General features: G+C 35.4%; 3 protein-coding genes and 1 long non-coding RNA gene across 5 annotated transcripts; 3 read left to right on the top strand and 1 right to left on the bottom strand.

The window, feature by feature from the left end:
- The first annotated feature begins 1,125 nt into the window (after positions 1–1,125).
- LOC120015548 (monothiol glutaredoxin-S10-like) lies at positions 1,126–1,804 on the top strand. The gene has a single exon (XM_038868023.1). It carries the CDS (start codon positions 1,231–1,233, stop codon positions 1,537–1,539), a length of 309 nt encoding a protein of 102 aa, XP_038723951.1. The 5' UTR covers positions 1,126–1,230; the 3' UTR covers positions 1,540–1,804.
- A 4,434-nt stretch (positions 1,805–6,238) lies between these two features.
- On the bottom strand, positions 6,239–9,008 carry LOC120014782. The gene is made up of 3 exons (XR_005471629.1): positions 8,616–9,008; positions 7,203–7,322; positions 6,239–6,577 (listed from the first exon to the last, which is right to left on the bottom strand). It is a non-coding gene; the product is annotated as an uncharacterized LOC120014782 (long non-coding RNA).
- Positions 9,009–10,819: 1,811 nt separating this feature from the next.
- LOC120014997 (serine/threonine-protein kinase PBL27-like) lies at positions 10,820–16,931 on the top strand. Its single transcript, XM_038867161.1, has 5 exons — positions 10,820–11,267; positions 12,092–12,288; positions 12,496–12,685; positions 15,285–15,676; positions 15,792–16,931. The coding sequence occupies exons 1-5, from the start codon at positions 11,120–11,122 to the stop codon at positions 16,413–16,415; spliced, it is 1,551 nt and encodes a 516-aa protein (XP_038723089.1). The 5' UTR covers positions 10,820–11,119; the 3' UTR covers positions 16,416–16,931.
- An 823-nt stretch (positions 16,932–17,754) lies between these two features.
- On the top strand, positions 17,755–23,004 carry LOC120015155 (lipase-like). 2 transcript variants are annotated; one of them, XM_038867383.1, is made up of 11 exons: positions 17,755–17,915; positions 18,129–18,198; positions 18,914–18,993; positions 20,500–20,565; positions 20,669–20,716; positions 20,838–20,905; positions 21,301–21,373; positions 21,453–21,614; positions 21,761–21,955; positions 22,252–22,340; positions 22,503–23,004. In XM_038867383.1, the coding sequence occupies exons 2-11, from the start codon at positions 18,132–18,134 to the stop codon at positions 22,699–22,701; spliced, it is 1,047 nt and encodes a 348-aa protein (XP_038723311.1). In that variant the 5' UTR covers positions 17,755–17,915; positions 18,129–18,131; the 3' UTR covers positions 22,702–23,004. The 2 variants fall into 2 exon arrangements, with proteins under 2 accessions (XP_038723311.1, XP_038723312.1); XM_038867384.1 differs by having other exon boundaries at positions 17,765–17,920.
- The last annotated feature ends 739 nt before the right edge of the window (positions 23,005–23,743 follow it).

The following is a 23,743-nucleotide window of genomic DNA, read 5'->3' as shown; positions in this document are numbered from 1 at the left end:
CGAATCTCTTTGATTGCAAAGAAAAAAAAAATATTCTCCCTTGATCGACATTTTCTTTGTGTTTTAAGCTAGATTTTCTTAGTGATAGGGATCACCGAAAGATAACTAATTCTGGCTTATATTCTTCAAATTGTTTTCATTTAACACGTGCATGCTTGTGGGGTCGTCTTAGATTTTATTTTTTTTCCCTAATTATCTCATGATATCTATGCATGATTTGTCTATGTATATGTTGATTAATTAGTATTGTCGGGGGAACCACATATTGCTACGCATTCCTCCTAAGTCTAGTTGATCATAATTCGAATCCCTTATCACCTTAATTGCAATAACAAAAAAAAAACCGTCAAAACTAATCTCTCACATTAAATTCACATAACCTATCGATTGGTATGTATATGTAAAGGCTATGCACTTCTCACATAGACATATTTTCTGAATTTAAGAACTAATATAGCGACGGCCAATGAAGAACAAATTTGTGAGAGCCTTATGTGACCTAGGGCGAATAATATTATTGATGTGTTTGAGATTAGATTTTCAAGAAAAGATCAGTACTTATAAAAAAAAAAAAAAAGCCAATTGTGTGAAAGCATCATTTGATTCTCCAAGCCCATAGACACATGCATGCATGAACACTATCTTTTCTAATAAAATTGCACCATTAATGGAACACTCTACATATACCTTCTCGTCCCAAGTTATTCAAAGTTGACATTCCCATTACCTGACCTCACCCCATGCATGCAGCTTTACACGTACGACCTAGTCATATCATCATATGTAATCCAGGGGCCTTTCCGTCCATTTCAAAAAAAAAGAAGAAAGTGTACCGTACGATGCAAAATCTTTATTGTAATTCCACTTTCGGCACCATTTTTTTTTTCCTTTTGGCTTAGCTTATCCATCTATATAGTCTTTCAGATAGATTCTGGTGGTGCCCTACCTCAACTAGATAGTTCGTAAAGAAAGAAAACCACACAAATGTCTATCAAAAAAAGGGTAGTTTTGGGAATCTATGTACATATATCCAGAGAGGATCGAACCTTAGAACTTTTCTTACATATTAATTAAATTGCCCAAACTAATTCACTTCCATTCACTATATATATAGGTCATAAGAGACGTACATATATACCATCACAACCAAGAAAAAAACAAACAATCAGAGTATTTAATTTTTCTCGCATTTTCTCAATCGTGTAAAAAACTGATCGATCGATCGATAGAATGGATCGGGTGGCGAAGCTTGCGTCGAAGAATGCGGTGGTGATATTCAGCAAGAGCTCCTGCTGCATGTGCCACTCAATCAAGAGATTGTTCTATGAACAAGGAGTGAGTCCTGCGATTTACGAGCTGGACGAGGAGTCGAGAGGGAAGGAGATGGAGTGGGCGTTGATGAGGCTAGGGTGCAACCCACCAGTGCCGGCTGTGTTCATTGGAGGTAAATTTGTTGGGTCTGCTAATACCATCATGACTCTTCAGCTCAATGGGTCCTTGAAGAAGTTGCTCAAAGAAGCTGGAGCTATTTGGCTTTAGCTAGTCACATTTAGGTCTGATCATGACTCGTGAGAGTTTTGAATAAGTTTGAAGAAAAACTTGTATTAATTGACTCTCTCTCTTTTTTAAATAGGGAGGAGGATTCGAACCAACGACTCGTTAAACATATATAAACTAATTAGTGTACGTTTTTTTCTTCGAATATTACTGTTTTTGCAGATTGATGGAGCAGTTGCATGTTTTCTAGATAAAAACTACTTGTATTTATATGATACAAACATGACAAGAATGGTCTTATAATTAATCAATGAAGCATGCTACACTGTAATTAGTGAAGAATACATAACAGTGCTTTATAATTTAAGTTGCACCGCATCCACTCTTGTTCTTTTACTTCGACAATGAGAGTTAAAATAAAGTTGATCTATACTTTTACTCTACATAAGAGAATTTCTTTATATATAGCTTTGGATGCCCATAACCAACCTGTGCCCCCAATCCAAAACCCAAATCAGCTTAGACCCCAAAATCCAAATCATCAACCTACCAACCATAAAGGAGTTGAACAAAGAACTAAACAATTACACTTCTAGGGAAGCAAACTCCTATACAATCTTGCATCATTATAGTAACAAGCTCATTTGGTGGCTGGTCCAGCTGATGACATCTAATGTGCTTATTAATGGTTACGTTCGTGATACTAATTTGGGGTTAAAACTGTAATTAATTAGTACTATATATATGCAAACGATAAAGGTTACTTTCACCTTTTTTAAAATCATCAACGGATAATGGATGGGTGCATGATATATGCATAATGCGTGGCCCTCGTCATCAGCCAATTAAAGTGGTGATTCTTCTTGCCTTATTGGGTTCATGCTATAGCTTTCGTACGCTTTGATGGGATCTATCACTAGTTTTTCATTCTCTGTCTTTGGCGGGAAGAATCTCTCACTCTCTAGTGTGTCTATATATATATATAAAGAAATTCTCATATGCCACCAGTTTTATGCATTTGTTTTTCACTAAAAAATGCAGTGAATTTCACATATTGTATATCTTTATAGGAGAATTTCATATATATATATAAACGTAAATTAAATTTGTTAGTGCAATACCTTTACAAAAGATAAGAGGTCACTGCATTGAAAGTGACTATATATATCTCTATCCAATAAAACAATTACCTAATTAGATGCCAAAAAGAAAGAGCAAAAACTACATGCATAGAGCAGTGATGCACGCGTCAACTTTTTGATAAAAAGCACTAGCCCTTCTATTCTTCTATTCTTTGAAAAGGCTAGCAAGAGATAAGCAAATATTCACATTGTCTAAAATCTGTGTGTGATGGAATTGATTCCAGTTTATCTTCAAATGCAGAGAGACGTGTCTGTATATACATATATATATATATATATATATTTTGTGTATACCACATCAATACCTTCTCATTTATAAGAGCTAGAGTTGCTTTGAGTTGTGTGAGTTGCGTATCCCTCGTTATCTCATCTCCCCTCAGTCCCTCACACAGTTTCTGAGAAAACAAAATACACAAATTCCAAAATAAAAAAAAGAAAAAAAAAACACAACACACTTTGTTTTATATTTGAACATAGTCTATTTTACCTAAATGGTAAATTTGTTGTATTCTGTATTTGTTTATAATCTATGGGATACATGACATTATGATAAAAATAAACTTTTAATTTTCTATATATATTTATTTTTCTTAAAAGGTGAGTTTGTAATATTGTTATTTTTAAAATCATATTAAAAGGACCATTTGTTACAAGCATATATAATATCAAATCACCCCTCTTAAAAAATTGAATTACAATAATTGTTTCTTTCTCTTTTCTTCTTCTTTTTTGGAAACAGGAAAGGATATTCAAACCCTAATCACTAAAGTGATACACATAATCCTTAGTTCATTATAATTCCAACTAGTGGCTCGGGTGTTACAATAATTGTTTCTTAATTAAGGCAACAAATAATCAAAGGGTTCGTGCTCATTGATCCACATAAGCAAATATGATCCGAGTTTCACATGATTTTTTTTAAAAAATAATGTTTATTATATGATTATATTATTCACTTGTTTGACGGTCCAACAAAATGACAACGTTGGTCCAACCAATAATCTCCATCGGACGGCTGGATTATATTAGCCAGAGAAAGAACGAATATATTCATCAGATGCTCAAAGATCATTGACCACTGTCTGCATGCCACGTTTGTGTTAACAACAGAATGGACGGTGGTCAATGAACCGTCCACTTAAACCCGCAAATCCGGCATCCGTTATTACGTTTAAGGGCACTGAGATTATAATATACTACGCTGAAGTACATAGTTTTTAAAAATGCTACCCGATTTCAGGCATCTACGCAGCAACTTGGCCCTACATCAAACATTATACACCATACACCATGTGGAACAATATTGTAGTTTAACAACCGATGACATAGCGAATATATATCTAGGGGTTCGATTGAGAGTGTGTTGTGTTTCGATCTCTTACAATAAGATAAGACGACTTCCAAAATTGTGGTGAGCTGAAAGTGTTTGGCAGGTTAATAAAAATAATGTGACGAGTTGAGGGTAAAATTGGATACAAGTTAAATTTTGATGAATTTATTTTTTGTAAAAATATAAATACAATTAATTGAGGGGAAACTTGAAAAAAAAATTTGCGTTTTGAATTTTGATACTGAAAATGTGATCAACCACGTTGCGTCGGGATAAAAAATGTTAAAGATTTCAGTAAATAGGATCTTAATCATCCTAGTAATTCATCTTGTCTCTTGATTTATGTAAATGTAAGGACGCACAAAACCTGATGATTGAATAAGAGAGTAACATGTCCATTTTTTTTATTGAATTAGGTGCGCCAAAAGTTCATGGACGCAACAGCACTTTATAAATGCTCCGTCTGGATCAGCTTACGGTGGTCCGTTTTTGTCCGATTAATTAATTGTGATTTGGCAGTTAAAGTAGTTTGCCAAAAGTAGTTGACCACTACAGTACAGTAACTGTTCAACTGCTTTTCCAATTCAGTTTTTGTTTTTTAAAAAAAACAGCCAATAATAATAATATCATCAGACAAAAATTCGACCAGATATTCCGACAAGCAGAAACTATTCAACCGAAAATCAGGGTAGTGTCCTCATAATTTGGATTTGAACCAACCAAAATATATTATCTGACCCATTAATCCTTTGAATAATCAGATATCCAGCACAATTATGTATTAATTTCAGATTAAAAATATGCATAAATGGATTGTTTATTATTTGATTGGATCCAGATCTCTATATATATTGTGTATGTATATATGTATATATATATATAACATATTGAATTGAAGTGATTGAAATTATGAGTATGTTGGAATTGAACTAGTGGAGAGTAGGTGAGGGAAGACTTTGGAATGGCCAAGAATTCTCTCTCTCTCTCTCTCTCTCTCTCTCTCTATATATATATATATATTTGTTTATTTATTTATTTATGCATATACAAAAGCATTATGGGCTTTAAAAATAAAATAAAAGGAACATTTTTTATTATATAAAAGTGTTTTAAGTTGCCGTGTTCAGACTCAATGTTCATACAGCTTTTTCACTATGCATATTTTATTAACAAAAAATTGAAGACAAAATTCACAAAATTTTCCACTCACTTGACAAATTAATATAGAAGTCAAACTAAATTGTATTGGGTCTTAATTGGATGGCATTGGGAACCACGTGTTGGCCTACTCCGTCGGTAGCAAATTTCTATACATCTGGGTTTAACGACTCTAGTTTAGACCCATATCAAATGTTAAAAGAAAATTTGTATAATGTCGTTTTCGATAAAAATGAGTCTAGGTTAGCTTTATATAATTATAATTATATGTATAATTAATTAGCTTTATGTATATATGTGTAACGACAATTAATCCCTCTTATCTGATTAACACAACCACCACCACTGTGACTAGAAGAAGAAGGAAATTAGATTACTTCAAAAGAAGCTTTTAATCATATGAGAGGGGGGGGGGGGATAATCAATTCATTTGAAATTTGGGATTAATGCTGATTAAGATAACAACTTTTGTCTCTTGCGACAATTTTTTGAAATGTCAAGGACAAAATTTAATGCCACGTGGAAATGGAGATTTTTATAAAAATAATGTAAGTAGGCCCCACAGTTCATTACAAACAAAATTAATCACACAAGCCATATAATTATTTTTTTTGGTTACTAATATTAATGCAAATTAAGCATTGGAAAAAAAAAATTTGTTTGGTATGTTTGTTTTCTATATACTTTTTGTTTTTATTTTTTTGAAAAATAAAAAGTAACCTTGAAAACACGAAAAATAGTACTAGTATTGATAATTATAAATTGTAGTGCTAGGTAAACCCATATAGTGATAGCGCATGAGAGTCTAAGAGTGTGTTTGGTTTAGAAAATATTTTCTATTTTCTGTTTTCTATTTTCATTTTCTATTTTTATTTTCTAAGAATAGAAAACATGTTTGGTTTGAAAATATTGAAAAACTGTTTTCTATTTTCAATTAAACATATTATGTGCTGATTCTTACTTTGCATTAGCCCCACTTTTGTTTCTTTGTATCAGTTTTTTGTACAAAAACTTATAATATCAATATGTACGAATAATTGTAGTATTAACACATGCTTATAAATGTTCGTTTTTCTTTATTTCCTCATTTGAAAGGATGAGGTGAGAAAGGTTTAGGCCAAATCCAATCCACTTGAGGTTTGCTTCACTCTTACTACATTACAATACACTAAAATTCAAATTAACAAGCATTGCTCGAAAAATGAGCCCACATTTGTGTTGTGATTTGATCTCTAGCGAGTCCCATTTGAGCATTTTGGGTGACATCAAAGTCTATAACTGCTGTACTTTGGCTCGACTCTGCTTCGTCCTGCTCAACTAGCATCACCTCCGATGAGTATTGAGTAAACAACCTATCCAAAGCATGCTCTCGATGTATGAAATTGTGAAGTGCACAACATGCAGCTGGAATTTTTCTCCATACTAATGTCACTCTTGTCACCCATATTGTCTATTGAATAAATATAAATTCAACTATGATCATACAAAAGATAGGCAAACAAACTAGTTATAAAGTTGCTATACTTGTCATCCCTACAAATATTACTTCAAAAACAGAAACCAATGGAAATTATTTGATCTCAATACATGCTGATTGCCTTTGATTATATTTTCATAGCAATAGTATCTCACCATATGCTAGAAATTTCCAATACGCAAGAACAGTAGTGGGTAGCAGAAAAAAGTATCAAAGAACTAATTATACATATATATCTCTTCAAATAAAAGTCTTGCCACAACCATTCCTTTCCAAATTCTCCAGCATAAACAAGTTGACATCCACAATACTGGGTAAAGGTTGGTCACTCCAAAATAGGAAAAAAATTGGTGAATTACAGCAAAAGTTTCTTCCTTACACTCTTAATGATAATGACCACAACTTTCAAAGCTGAAAAATACTACTAAACACTATATATAAAGATTTTTCTTTTGGAGGTTTTCTTCATAAGCAGTTAGTTAAGCATATAACAAGCAGGACAGAATTAAAAAGTCAACTTCATAAAAGTAACAGTTGTGCAAGACTGACGGACGCACAAGTACATATATAATAATTCATCAAGCTACATAAGCCTTACTTGAGTTTCAAGAATTCTGGATAGAGTTTTAGACCTCTGCAGAAGTCCAAGTTCAGCAAGTTTTCGCTTCACTAAGATGTACAAATCTGATATCTTGACGACAAGAGAATAAAGTATGCGCTGCAAGAAAACAGAAGAATTAGAAAGGCTGATATTACTTGAAATAATATGAAAGAGAATCAGACTTAATCAAATAACAATGAAGAAAATTTTAGCATAAAAGGCATAAAAAAGGCTGCAAACACCACACAAAGACAACTCTCTTCAAAGACCACACAAGCAAAGCCAAACCATTGATGAGGAGAGAAATATAAAAAAAGATTTCTCTTTCTCTCTTCTCAAGATGTGTGTGACATTGAGAATTACTATGAAGAAAAAAAAGCCAGTTTCTTTTTTTGTTGGATTAATGTGCAGTGCCAGTGCATATATCATATATGGATTTTGATTTTGTAAGCCATTACAAGTTTGACACTTCAGAATTGGCAAAGATAAAATTACCCCATTACACATACATGTTATTACTTTTTAAGAAGAGATATTAGACAGTGTCTATGTGTGTCCCACAAAATGAAACAACCATGCATTAGTAAAAGCACTTTAAACCTCAAAAACCAACATGGCGGAGTTGGATTTCACATTTCTATTCTATTAACAGCATTAGCAAGACGCCAACATTTGAGTCAGTCTTACTATCATAATTCAGCAACATGAACAAGTCCTTAAACAACAGCAATGCATTTGATGAGAGAAATCATTTCAACTCATGTTAGTTAACAACCAGTGGATCTGAAAATACAGATTATAACTAAGACAAGTCCTAAAACAACAACAATGCATTTGATGAGATTCTAACATCAAAAGAAAAATGCCCTTTAGAAACTTTGGACTCCCAGTAACTAGTTAATCTATCCTGCTAAAAATATCCCATTTAATTGTGATATTTCCAGTCGGGTCAAGTGCATCATAGGCCTCTAAGAAATGAACAACCAGAAACAGCATTAAAATGAAATAAGTAATATGTACTAAGAAACTGCGATCTGAGCGATCCCTGACAACCTTCAACTAGTAAAGTTTAAGCAAGCCATGCCAAGGGTTTCATACACAGAGAGAATCCATGAGATATATGCTAACAAGTGGGCTAAACAATAAGATCACTCAAAAGAACAAATTCCTTTCACCTATTCAGTTGAATTCACAAATTGTTAAAGGTTGTACTGAAGACACATCCTATAGAAATTCAACCATGTCCATTGCTCACGATTAAGAAAAAAATTTCATCTGGGTACCCTAGCTCAACTTCTTATTTGAAACTAAAATATAATAAGAATTTCAAACGGAAGGTAGGTTCCTTTTGGTGATATGATTCATTCAATAATAAAAAAAATAGAAAATCAAAGTTGAAGGGATGATTACCTGCAACCTCGAGGAGCCTCTCCTCCTTCCGAAAGTCGAAGTCGCAGATCTGATTTGAGGAAGACGGATGACGGAAGACGAAAGACGAACTGATCGTTTTTTAAGAGCTGAGCCTACCTGGTATCAAATATTGCGACACTACCTCCAGATCTCTTCTTGAGATTGGATTCCTCGATCGTGTTGCTCGTTTATAGCAGTGAATTGGGTCAGAATCAGGATGTCTATGAGACCAACATCTCAGAATGGTCTCGGAAGATAGGGATCGAGGGAGCAGAGGATCGCAAGAGCACGAAAGATACCAAGACGGAAGAGCACGAAGGATCGCAAGAGCGACGCCCAAAGAGGAATTGAAATACGAAAGATGGAGAGGATACGAAGACGGAAGACTCCGTGTTTTCCAATTTAGAAAACGTATTTTTATTGTTTTCTGTTTTCTAATTATTTTCATTTTTCGTGTTTTCTAAATCCATCAACCAAACGCGTTTTCCATAACGTTTTCTATTTTCTAGAAATTGAAAACAGAAAACAATTGGAAAACATGTATACCAAACACACTCTAAGTTTCTTAAACGAAATTTTAAAACATTTTAACTCTCAAAATACATGTTAGATTTTTAAAAAAATTACATATTCAGTATCAGTACATAAATATCTTTCTAACAATATTCATTGTCGATGAGTTTTATCGCTAAAATTTTAATTCCATTGTTTTTTTCAATGGAATTTCAAAAAATAATGAATTCAGAATTAAAATAATGAATTCTATACTATGCTTTTAAAAAATAATGAATCTATATTAAAACAATAAATTTTGGACAATGAATTATGAGATAAAAGAGTATAATAAAACTATTTAATTGATTAAATCAATAGAATAAACATGTTGGGCTCCCATGAATTACCAAACTGATGGATTACATGTTATTTTCGAATTATAAAACAGTACATGCGGTTGCTTCGTAGTGCATACTCTAGTGCATACTCCTATTAATTATTTTTTCCTATAAATGGAAATGTACTATCTATCTCTCTATCAACTCCTGATTAATGTTAATCAATTATTGCATGTACTTTATTATTTTGAACCCACATTGTAACACTTTTTTTTTATCGACAATGATATCATACAAGTTTATTCTTTACAAATCTGATGTGAATTTAAACTCGAGTTGTTAGGCACATAAGTTACTCACATGATGATATGATAAGTTGGGTCAAAACTTTGTGCATGGCTACAATAATATTGTTATCAGTGAGAATCAAAGTCATGATCTCCCGAGACGATGACGCACACCCTTCTCCCATTAAGTATTAACTTTGGGTTAAAAAAAAAACGTTAACCATGGCTATTGGGCTTTCCCAATTGGCCCACCTAGACAAAGCCCTGTTTTTTACCGTAAATAAACATTTAGTAAAACTTGCCGTAAGACTTACGAGTTACGAGAGAGTTGGATCAGGAACCTTGGCGTCCAGTATTTTGAGAACTAATCAGTTTAAGATCCAACGGTGGAAATTGCAGAACTCACAGTACACGAAATAGAGACCATTGTAGAGAATATAACAGCTTCTTCTTCTTCTTTCTAATTTTAGAACATGTGTTGAGAATGTCATCATACGAATGTGGGGCCCGTTCATAGAGATGGCAAAAAATTGATTTTGAGTTGGATAACAACACGTATCTACAAAATATTTACATGTCCAAACTCTAATTCAAATTGGATTTCGGACGAACTTAATAAACAAAATCCGAATTCATTTATATCTAGACAAATAAATCGAACAATAACCTAATCCGGATTATGATTCGAACAAATATAATATTTTTATATTTGGACCCGAAACTAATTTTCAATCAGATAAAAAAATATTTATTTAGAGCCATATAATGAATGTATGAGTGTATAACTTACATTGAAACTTAATTTAACCCAGTCAAACAAATTAAATCGTTGGAATCCAACGTAGTTTTGCAACCCTCGCCATCCATCACAAGAGTGGAAGGGAAGCACATCCCTCAGGTGGGACCCACTCTCCCACCGTGATGATGATAATTACTGGATGCTGTAATTTTCGAATATTTTCAAGGGTACAAAATGAAAAAAAATAAAAATGTTGGTGCTACTATTTATCTTTTATTTCACTTTTAATCCACAAAACTTATCTTTCTATTTTGACTTAATTAATTATTGTATTGATTTTTCTTTTCTTTTTTTTCTTTTGCTTTTCTTTCTTTCTTTACCTTGTCTTCTCTACTTTGCTCAAACATCAGTTTTTCTTCGATTTGTTGATCTTCCTGTTTGTCTCGATCTTTCTATTCAATGGACACTCAAGATCCTGGTTGACAGAGAAGGAAACCCAATTTGAAGAACCACTACATGAAGTCTGATTGTTGAAGGGGTCTGTCTTCATTTATTTAATTTTGATTTTTTCTTTTTCGGGTGGCTTTTTGAGGGTTGTTTCAGTAGCTGAGCTTTTGGCGGGTTTTGATTTGTTTTGGATTGGATATGGGAGGGTGTTTTCCTTGTTTTGGATCATCTGACAAGGAGGGTAGTGGTGGTGGAGAAACTGGTGGTGTGAAGGAAGTGGTCAAGAAGGATTCAGTGAAAGATGGTTCACTGTCTCAGTCCCACCGTGTTAGCAGAGTTAGCTCAGGTAAAAGTTTCTTTCTTTTGTTTCTGGGATTTTATGGAGAAATGTTTGTTGGAAGTATGGTTGCGGGGGATAGGTTGCCTAAGTAAATTTGTTGAATTTTATAATTTTTCCTATTCTATTAAGTTTTTTGATGGTGGGTTGCTGATAGAGTTTGTTTTTAGTTTGATCTGGTTCATCTGTTGCGTCTTTCCTTCCATTTATTTTTCCAGCTTTAACTGCTACAGTCCTTTGAATTGCTAGCACTTGGATTTGATTGTTGTTTCTGTTGTTATAGTTGATGTTAATTATGTGCTGTTGATGTTCATATTCGAGATCTATCTGCGTAAGGGCTTAAGAGCTGGAATTATGACATTTTCTTTCTGCCCGACCTTAATTGATGACTGCAAGACGTAAGCACAAGTAAAGCAGTGTTTTTAGTTAAAATCTTTTCTGTGGAATTTAAAATTATGTTTCAAATGACTGCAAAATCTAGTTGAAATGTCTTGCACCATAACAATTGTGATTGAAGGATATCATGAGCTTATGCTGAGTAGTTTTTAGATTGCTTAACCCTCTATGGAACACCTGAGAAACAGTGTCTACGATTTCTGTATGTATTAGGTAGTTCAGTCTAAGATAGGTGTGAAAACTTGAAATCTAGAAATCGTTTTAATTGTCATTCATGGAGATGTTTTTACCCTTCTTTTGCTGAATTATGTCTTGTGATTCCAGGAACCTGTCCTGTATATATTTTGCTTCTTTAGTAGCTAAAATTTGAGGTTTGCTTCCTTTCATTATATGCTCTGACAACTATCTAATTTGACTAATTTCCTGTGGTTATGTAGACAAATCAAAATCCCGGAATGGTTCTGATGTGAAGAAGGAACCGATAATTCCACGAGAACCAACTGCACATATTGCTGCACAAACATTTACATTCCGAGAGCTTGCTACAGCCACTAAGAACTTTCGGCCAGAATGTCTAATAGGTGAAGGGGGATTTGGACGTGTTTACAAGGGTCGCTTGGAGAGCACAGGACAGGTAATGAGTTGTTGTTGCAGGATGTAAATGTCACGGATGGAACCATATTCTTGTGTTAGCTCATAATTATTTCTTCTGTATCTTATTTCTTAGAATTTCTAATTATCATTAGAAGACATCAATTTTTATTTTGCATTTATCAGCATCATGAAGGATTACTGCAGTTCTGCGATTAATACTTTTTTGGATGAATAACTAATGTTGCAGGTAGTTGCAGTAAAACAGCTTGACCGGAATGGTCTTCAAGGAAACAGAGAATTCCTGGTGGAAGTCCTCATGCTCAGCCTGCTGCACCATCCAAACCTTGTCAACTTGATTGGTTATTGTGCTGATGGAGACCAGCGCCTCCTTGTTTATGAATTTATGCCGTTGGGATCATTGGAGGATCATTTACATGGTTAGATTTCATACATTTACACTTACACTATCTATAATGGTGAAACTCTGCACAGTTTGTTCAGTTCTACTGCTTTACATAAATTAAATTGCATGTTAGCTTCAGCTTTTTAACTATTCTGACTGAATACTTATCGTGTCTATAAAATTCCTAAAATGTTTTCTTATTTGCATCGTCTACAGTATGCCTGGCCATACAATATGTTCTTTGATGACTCCATGGACTAACAGTTGTCATCTTTTAATGGTCTTTATGCATACTAATGCAAAATCCGATTTTGTTGTTTTGTTCAAATGATTTGACCTCAGCATTTACTTTTTCTGTACTTGTGTGCTTGCATTCATTGGTAAAACTAGGGAACAACTTCTGTATACTAGGCACCTGCAAATGCCTAATTGTAGTTTAAGTATGTGGCCAGAATGAAATGGATTTGTGGCAAAGTTTTGTTGTTGTAGATGCTAGATGTGATACACATGTTTTAGGGTTGAGAGGAAGGACCTCATAGTAAATCATCAGGAGCTACACAGTTAATGCATATGTGTGATGTTGTATGACTGTTGGCGTATATCTTTCTTTAACTGTGCAAGAATGTTTCATCATTGCGGAGAAGTAGCAGTAGTTGAATTTGACATAGTTGGGGTGGCAGTGGGAAATGTGGCATGGGAAAAGCTGCCAAATATGGCATAGCAGCCCCATTGTACTACCTAAATTTGGAGACTTACGTAACCCTGGATAAAGGCCCCGAGGGAAGAAGGAATTTGGTTTAGTTGGTCCCGAATAGCAGGATTACATAGATTTAGCTTGTGGTTTTGTTGAAACAGATCATATACCATCCTTTTCACTTTGGGATTAACTATTTGGTCAACGAACAAAATTGTGGGCTTCATCACTCCTAACTGTAAGGAAGAATCATTGTTTCTAGATTTTATAATTGGTGATGTTGGATGAGAATTTTCTTGCAGGGAATTTGTTTTGCAAGATTCAATATCGGAGGAAAAATATACTATCTTCTTCTACATTTCCATTTTTGTGCTTGAGATTTGAATAATTTGATGCATGTTCATAAGTTGTTTTTTTAATGTGAATTTTGTTTTTTTATTTTTTATGTGAATTAAGACATGCTTAAGATATTTTCTTAGCTTTTTGGTGTTGTGGGAGGGTGTCTCATAAATAACAATAGTATTGAGTGCTGTGATTGGTGCTGCATTCTGCGCCATGGATAAGGTAGGACGAAAGAATTCTCAAACATTTGACTGGCTGGGCGTAATGTGCAAATCATCATGGATATTGAAGACCAAGTTGTCCTAGGTCTGATTTCTCTATTACTTGACTTGTAAAATCCAATGTGTAGATTTTTATTTTTGGTGTTTTCTCACATGCTTTCTATCTTGTAAGTAACTTGATACCCTTTTATTCTTGAACAAATTTATTAATTGATTTTTTTTAATGTTATCAGATAGTTTGAAAGCATCTCTTTAGTTGATACATTAAATAAAGGATGTTATTAGATAGTTTGAAAGCATCTCGTTAGTTGATACATTAAATGAAGGCTTATTATATCGGATTGGTGGTCGTGTCATAGAGTTCAATCATAAACATGGCTTCAGTGATCGATATCAATACAAGAATTTACTATTGGCGTCTTCAAATTGTAATGTATGTAAATTTGTTCAGTCAAATTTTGTTTGTTTTCCATAAACATCATTTCTGTATGCAAGATTTTATTTATTTTTCAGCTTTATGTTCAGGAAGTTATTTGACTTGGTGAACAATTTTATAGTTTCTGGTAAGGTGCTGCATTTTACTGTGACTCTAGCTCATTCATTCCAAGCGTAACTCAATATCATGTTATGATTTGACCTCTTAACTTATGTAATTTTCTAGCACCTTCTATTGTTGTTTTTGTGCCACAATCCAAAGTGTTTGTGGCAACAAGTTTCAACTAAGATATTATATTTGAAAATGTAAGAGACCCACTTATTCAGTTAAACTCTCCTTAAGTATTGAATTTGATATTCTAAGACAAAATGACATTTTCTAGCTTTTCTTTTTTTCTTTTTTCTCTGGTCGTGTTAACAAGTCATCAGCTGAACTGCTAAAGGCTCCACGGATTGCTTGAAGCTGCTGAACTTTGTTACAAAGCCAAAAACACTCATTGGTTTTTCAGTGAGCAAAACTGACTTTCGATGTGTATATGGCTGCTAATTTTCTGAAGCTTAATTCTTAGAATTGAGAAGACACAGTTGCCCCTTCATTTTCCAGATGCAGATTTTTCTCATGGATATGAACATCAGGGAGAATATCTGACTACTAAGAATATGAGAGAATTTCTTGCTGGAATAGTAGCTATTCGTCACGGTGAAGAACCTTGGTAATTTAAGATATACCCGAGAAATCAAGATCAGGATGGCAAGATTAATAAGCAGGAATGAAGTTGACATTTAGAGATATGAAACAATTCTATTATAAAACTCGAGGAATAACATTTCGTGCATTCTTGAACCATAGCCCTTTTGTTCCTTGTAGTCGAGCTTGAATTGGTAGAACACTGTCTCTGCTGGCCGCCATTTCTTACTTTATTTAATTTTTCTTCTTTCAGATCTTCCATCCGATAAGGAGCCTCTAGACTGGAACACTAGGATGAAGATTGCAGCTGGTGCAGCAAAGGGGTTGGAATATTTGCACGATACAGCGAACCCCCCTGTCATATACAGGGACTTAAAATCGTCTAATATCCTTCTTGATGAGGGGTTTCGCCCAAAGCTATCAGATTTTGGGCTTGCAAAATTGGGTCCTGTTGGTGACAAAACTCATGTGTCCACGCGAGTGATGGGAACATATGGATATTGTGCCCCAGAGTATGCCATGACCGGTCAACTTACTCTGAAGTCGGATGTGTATAGTTTTGGCGTCGTCTTTCTTGAACTTATAACTGGCCGCAAAGCTATCGATAATACCCGGTCACATGGAGAGCATAATCTTGTTGCGTGGGTAAGAATGTCTACTCCTCAAACTATGTTGATTTCTTTGGTATTCGTTTCCTCCATTGACGCGAGACAATATTATTTTTTCTTTTGTTTTCATTTGTGGGACATGGGTTTTGTAGGCACGACCTCTTTTCAAGGATCGTAGGAAGTTCCCTAAAATGGCTGATCCACTGTTGCAAGGTCGATATCCCATGAGAGGACTATATCAAGCTCTGGCTGTTGCAGCAATGTGTTTGCAAGAGCAAGCCGCCACAAGGCCTCTGATAGGCGATGTTGTGACGGCACTCACCTATTTAGCTTCGCAAACCTATGATCAAAATGCAGCAAGTGCACAAAATAACAGAGTTGGTTCATCTACGCCTAGGAGCAGGGAGAGGAGCTTCGCAGATGGGATGGACAGCCCAAGCGAGCACGGCCGTATAGGGCGGCATGGTTCCCCTTCCAGCCATAAAAATTCACCAGACTACAGGAAGAGAGACCATGGTCGGGAATTAAGCATTGGCAATGAGTTGGGCAGTGTTGAGGTTGGTGGTGGTTCTGGCAGAAAATGGGTTTTGGATGATCCCGGGCGACAAGACTCACAGAGGGACAGCCCAGTAAATGGTGCCAGAACAAGAGAAACTCCAAGAAATCGTGATTTAGATAGAGAACGTGCAGTTGCTGAGGCGAAAGTGTGGGGTGAGAATTGGAGGGAGAAAAAGCGGGCCAATGCAATGGGTAGCTTTGATGGTACAAATGAGTAGCTGCGCTGAAATGCCTATTCCTGTCTGTTTGTTCTCGTACAAAGAAATGTATTATTCTTCTGCGAGGCACTGTGAAGAGAGAGAGAAACATCCTTTACACGGTCTTGGTTTCCATTTCATCCCCAGGAATAAGAGTTCTTGTCTTTAACTGTTGTTACTTGTCCTTGTCATTCTTGTAGAGGATGAAACTGAATGCTTCAATGGTGGTTGAAGGAAAGAAACACAGTTAAAGAAGGGTTGATGTAGAGGACAATGTCTGCTCTTCAGGCATTCGACAGGTAACCCCGCTACGGGATTGATGTATGTTACATGTTAATCTATGTATTTAGAGATTTCTGAAGGTTATGGAGGGTCTGAGTAGATGTCTAAAATTTCTGCCTGGCCCCTTTGTTGGGAGCAAGTAGTGGGTTTAGCTTGGGTTGTCAACATGTTGTATCTTGTACTCTCATTTACAGTCTTACGGATTTCTGAGTCTTCATGTTTTCGGCTAATAGAGAACGGGCCTCATTGTATGCATACCCGCTCCTTTGATATCTTTGTTTGAGATTGTGTTGAAAAACGTTGAAGGAATGAATACACCAACCAAAATTGGAGAAACATCCTTCAAAGTTCAAACTGCATGCCAGTATAAGGAGTCTTGTACTCCCTTCTGTCAATCACACCACAAGGCATGAGTTGATACATGAATTTTTCACGTATTTGCTCGGTTTACGTGATTTGTGAGTTATTTTATGGACCGATGATTTTTCAGTGCGCACCCAAAGATAGTACTTGAACTATCTCTTTTTTTAACCAAGAATAATTTTATACAAATTTGTTATTTGAACATTGGATATGAACTTAAATTTCTGTGCCCAAAAATAATACTTGGATTTTTTATTTTTTTTTGTTAATCGAGAATGAAATCATACAATGTTATCCTCTAAACATCTGACACGAGACTAAACTAAGGCCGTCGAATATCTAATATGAGACTAAACTAAGACTGTCAAATTTACACATACGATTTTTCACCTGAAAATAGGACTCTTATTTACCAGTCAGGCAACACTTGTAAGACCTGGTCGTCGTGATCTCATATAACCAAAGCTAATCCTAATCCAGAACAACGACAACACAGTCACAATCATACACCGCTCCCTGCTTGCCCCACACGCCACCAGGCCCACCACCGCAAACGTAATTTCACCAAAACACCCTTCACAGAACCCACCCAAACACGGAAAACCGGCAGCGCTCCCTTTTCACAATCGGCAAATAACGATAAAGGTTAAGGGCTAGTCAATCACGTGAAACAGCGAAATTCCGTGCCGAATTCTTCTATATTATTTCCCCCCCTTTCTAATTTAGTCAATCAATAATTATTCAATCAGGAGCCGATTCTCTTGTGGGATAATCATAAGACTCGAAGGGGGACCGTTGTAACTACCGGTCGCCGGAAACGGAACAATCTGATCGGCCGACGGACATCGGGATTTTTAGGCTTAGCGTTTCTTCTAGGTTAGGTTTGTTCTATATTCGTCTTTTATCCTGCGCATACATTGGGTTACAATGTGTGCCTCAATTTTAGGTGGACAGGAAATAGAAAACCTAATTTTGACAGTAATCACTTGATTTCTAGTGATTTATGGTTTTTGCAGCACTTAGGGAACGCGGTTATTATTATCTATTAATTTTGACGAGTGTTGATTGATTCTTTGCTTGTTATGGCAGATAATGGGACAAAGAAGATTGTTAATCTTGGCAGTGATTGTATGCCTATTTGCATCCTCTTGCGGAAGAGGTATAGAAGAGATTTAAGCATCATATTTCCTTGAAATTCTCTTATAGTAGATTTATCCGTAGTTGAAATTAGCTTGATGTTGTTAATTGTTTAGATAAAAATATCACTGAAGAAAATCATATCAATCTAATTGTATGTGCTCCTCTCTGGGTTAATTTAAACTAGATTTTGTGGTAGTTTATTATGTGAAACTACAAGTTGGAGGACGTAGTCACCTCCCACAATTAGCAATACATTATGGGGCTGCCCGAGGGCTTACACTATTACCTGCATACTGATGAAAGGATGTTGTAATTTCGGTAGGATGAAGTGTGTAACTGAAACATATGTAGAGATATTGTTTGGGTTAGGCCGAGCATTCTTGGCGAAACTTGGGTGGACAAGGGTTTCGTTTTTCCGTTAAGGCTTGCTTTTGAAAAAACTACGTGATTACTATCCCAACCAAGAAAACCCTTTGTGAACTATCATTCATGTCTCACTGGGCACTGGTTGCACGTGAGCAGAAGGGTAAGTTATATCAGCCTATCTGTAAGCCTGTGAGACGATGGATACATATTGGAGAAATTTGTTTAACTTCTGTATTAAACATTGTATTGGTTTATCTATTTACTGTTAAGTGGATTTTGGTGAAAAATAATAGTACTATATGGTAGGGTGTTCTTGGTTTAGAGAAACTGTGAAATGCATGGTAATGATGTTCTCTTATCTGGCGCAGAACTCAAGTTGAAGCATAAGGATAATCACGCTGGTTATAACCACACCCTTGTCAAAATATTGGTGGAATATGCTTCTGCGGTAAGTCTGAAACACAATTAATCTCAAATAAGAGTATAAAGGCTTAATTCTATTTATTAGAAAGAATGAAACTATGACTTCTGGTTTATGCCCCTTTCTTTGGTAGTACTTCAGAACTATTAGGTTTGATTTATTGTAAATTCTGTTATGCAGTTTGTCCCCTCTTACTCTTCATCCACAGCACAAAATTTCCATTTATTGATCTCTGATCTTTCTTTATTTGCTGGGTCACATACTCACATCAATTTTGGTGACCCATTGAAGGAGGTTGACTGCTCCCGTACTGTTACCACAGTTTCTCCATGCATTATTTTTCTAATGTCTTCATTTCTGGTCTGCATCAATATGTCTTTAAGGAGTTATGAGCTCAAGCCAACAACCCCTCAACCGAGGTGGTTAGGGCATACTCGAATTGGGTGGTACCCAAGTTCGGGCCCCCACTCCCGCTTACCTACCAAAAAAAAGAGTTATGAGCTCAATCTTTATGTCGCTTGAGTGTTTCTCCTATATAACAGCATATGGGAAAGTTGCTGCCAACCTACTATGGTTTCACCAGGAGACCTGTCTAATCAGGTCATTACTTTTTTTTAAAGAGAACAATCTGAGGTTATTAAGCAAGAAACACAAATCAACCTGCACCATTAGCTAGGCTTTTTTTTTGTTCTCATTGCAACTTTGCGATCTTTGTATGAGACAATACTGTGGAGAGGGCATTAGATTAGTGAAGAGTTCAGCTTCATCTAGTAGATTCCAATTAATTTACCATATGGATTTATGTACCGATCTTCGATTGTTTGGGTTTAAGGCTTTAATGATAATGATTTTGATGACAATGTGATGCAGAAAGACATTAGATTAGTGAAGAGCTTAGCTTCACTTAGTAGATTCCAATTAATTTATCATATGGATTTATGTAGCCAATCTCCAATTGTTTGGGTTTAAGGCTTTAATGATAATGACTATGGGGACAATGTGATGCGGAAAGACCATTGATTTTGTTTTTATTTTTAATTTTTTTAAGAGTCGAGGAATCCTTTACGGTGAAGGTTTCCCTTTTAGCTAGGTCCTTTCTTTTAAAGTCATTATGTCCGTCTAATTCAGTCAGGTATATGAATCTTTATTGTAAACCTCTATTTAAAGGCTTGCTTGCCTTAGAAATAGAGGAAAAGAGTTTTTTTTTTTTATGTAAAGATAGAATAGGAGAGATTCCTTACATGTTCAATGAGAGATTGATACACACTCGGTGAGAGAGGCTAAGAGGGGAATGCGAGTTTATGCAACCCTACATGAAAGATTTAGGATGATCTTGTTCAATCAAAAGTTCAAGAATTTTGTTCCAATTTTCAGACCTAAGTTAGGAATTCTAGCCCTGGGGTTTCTTGAATTGGGGCTGATTTGGGGGTTAGAGTTTCTAGTTTTGCTTAATCCTTGTTAAAATTACATCAATAGTTTAAAAACTACATCACAATGTTTAATTGATGGCTGAAACCAGTTTTGTGATTGCAGGTGTACATGTCAGATTTGACAGAGCTATTCTCATGGACTTGCTCAAGATGTGATGGGTTGACTAAGGTACATGACAATGTGACATCATCTTTTTTTCGCATCTTATGTAGGATAATGTTCTGAAATTGTTCGCCTAATTTGTATTTCGTATTATATTCAATGCAAGCAGGGATTTGAAGTTATTGAGCTGATTGTTGATGTCCAAAACTGCTTACAGGTAATTGCTTGTAGTGTTCTTAATGTTAAGTAACAGAATCTCTTCATCTTATTCTTGTAAACATTGCTTATAGTTTCCCATTTCCAAAATATGCTACATTATGATGACCGTTTATTCATAGGGATATGTTGGAGTTGCGAAGGATCTCAATGCTATCATTATTGCTTTCAGAGGCACTCAGGAACACAGGTATTGGGATATTAGTAGTTACTCACTGTTTGAGTATTTTTTGTTGAACAGTTTTTTTATTAGATTGTTGAGTGAATGGTTTTAGTTGTGTGGGCGTAATTGGCATGAGAAACATAAAAGGCTGTAAGAAAAGGGTGAAAAAAATAACAAGACCGTCTATTTTATTTTTACCCCGTGGTATGGTTGTTGTTTTTGTATTATTTTTCGCACATATGCATAAAGTTCGACAATCTTTGGTATGCATATGAGGTATTGACAGACTCAATTATTCTTGTATATGCCTTTTTTTTCTAAATGCAGTGTCATTAGTATCCGTGGTTGCTCAATTATTTGATGTTATCTTCTATATTTAACATGTATAGTTATTATCGTCTTTTATGTCTGCATGTTTGTAGTATTCAGAACTGGATCGAAGACCTATACTGGAAACAGCTTGATGTAAATTACCCTGGCATGCCTGATGCAATGGTGCGTTTTGTGGATAAAGTTTCTTTGAATGAGTCTCTTGAGTTTTCCCTAGATTAATTTCTAGTTCACATTGTTTCAGGTGCACCATGGATTTTTTTCTGCTTATCATAATACAACCATTCGCCCTGGAATTCTAACTGCTATACAAGAAGCAAAGGAGATCTACGGAGATGTTGACATCATGGTTACGGGCCATTCTATGGGAGGGGCTATGGCCGCATTCTGTGGACTTGATCTGGTGGTAATTGCCTGTGCTGTTGTAGCACATGAATACATATTTGTTTCAATTTCTTTATGTCATATAAATGTTTATGTTAGTTTATTTTGTAAGCGCGCTTGTTTTTTTTGGGTCTTATATGTGTTGAAGGAATTTCTCTTTATATCCAGGTCAATCATGAAGCTCAGAATGTACAAGTAGTGACATTTGGACAGCCTCGTATAGGAAATGCAGCTTTTGCATCATACTATAGCCAACTCGTGCCTAATACTATTCGGGTCACAAATGAACATGACATAGTGCCTCATTTGCCTCCCTACTATTACTATTTCCCTCAAAAAACATACCACCACTTCCCAAGAGAGGTATTCTTTTCTTTCCGAGGTGACATATCTGTAACTATGCATTGAAGATGCAACTTCGAAAGAAATAAACTTGCAAATCTATTTGATCTTTTTTTTTCATGGAAATTCCATGAATCAACTTGGTACCATGTGTGCCACCATGTGGCAAGAGTATCTGAAATCTAATCTAAAGTCTGGACTTGTACGAAAAGAATGCTGATTTTTGTGGATTCATCATGCATGATTATGCATACTATTATGGTTTTTGCAAGTTTCTTCTTGTTCAATTCAATAACTGAGGTAAGCCTTGTATGCAGGTGTGGTTGTATCAAATTGGATGGGGAAGCCTGGTTTATAGAGTTGAGAGGGTCTGCGACAATTCTGGTGAAGATCCAACCTGTAGCAGGTAATCCTTCATTACACCTTGGGAAATTAATGAAGAATCAGATTAGCCGGAAATCATTGATTCAATTTGGTATTAGACATGTCGACATTTGGAGAATGGTGTTAGACAAGCAGTCCTGAAGTAAAATCTGCTATTGACTTCCAACTTGACATTTTTCTGCAGGTCAGTAACTGGGAACAGCGTTTCAGACCATTTAGTTTATTATGGTATTGAGTTAATGGGTGAGACATGGAGATCATGTGGAATTGTGATGGATCCACTCGTAGCAGATTATCGCAAAACAGATACTCAAGGAAACTTTATATTGTCCAGGAATCCCAATTCTTCTGTCCTGAGATTGAATACACAGACAGACGTATAAGCCAATGATGTTTAAATCTCCTCTGAAGCTGTTAGTGTTTTCTCTCTGTGAGATCAGATGGAGATTTTCTCCCCACACAAGTTTTCCTTTCTGTATTGTTTGGACCAACCAAAAGTGCTTTGGGTATTCTTGATGGGGTGGTGTTTGGGGATGAATATATGTATATATCCATTGAATTGTGCACATTGTCACCCTTGTTAATATGATGATCTGACACCAGTAAGTTAAAAGCGGTTCCATATGATTGCATTTTTTTTAATGCAGTTCCCATTTAATTTTCTAATTATTTACTTCATAGCTTTACATCTCTGTTCATTACATGGACTGTTCATTATCCTTTGCTCTCATTGAGGAAATGAAAATGTTTAGCTTTTTAAGTCCCTTTGATGATGTGGAATCTCGAGATTATTTGGTTACAAACTTTTTATTTATAAAGCTGAATCTAGACTCTAGAGTCTAGAGACTTAATTGTAAGGGCATTTGTTTGAATATGGATGGAGTCGTTTAGGAGTTTCCCAATTCTCAAACTTTGGACTGAGTATTTGTGTCAGACCTTGGAAAGGCTTTTGTCAATTTCTACTGGATTTTCAATCGTGCGGCAGTCAGCATCCTTTGTTTTTGACTATCAATAAATCACCCCTTAAAGGTATACTATCTTTCAAGTTATTCAAAACTTCTGTGACCCCTTCTCAAACTAAAGATGTTTCTTCTTATTAATTTGTTCACAGTTCAATTATGAGAAATTGCTTCGTGCTTCTGATGGTGTTGCAGTGTATTGTCAGCCCCAGAAGGAGAGATGCCTGATAAGAGGTAAAGGTGAGCGGAATCAATGTGTACAGCATGTTTACCTTCGAAGGCACTGTAGCTTGGTTATTCAATTTGCAATTCCAGCAATTACAGTTTGCTAAACAAACATGTTCCCCATATCTTTCCCCCTCTAATGTGAAGTGCACTTATTTTTCTGTTGTTTGATTGCCCTGATAACTGCCATAGTTCTGTATTATCACATAGATTCTGTGGTAAGACAAATTCAAATTTCTTA

This window comes from Tripterygium wilfordii, chromosome 14, assembly GCF_013401445.1.
Source record: "Tripterygium wilfordii isolate XIE 37 chromosome 14, ASM1340144v1, whole genome shotgun sequence".
Lineage (NCBI taxonomy): Eukaryota > Viridiplantae > Streptophyta > Magnoliopsida > Celastrales > Celastraceae > Tripterygium > Tripterygium wilfordii.
Note: the sequence above shows the minus strand (reverse complement) of the source record. Positions and strands in the feature narration are given on the sequence as shown.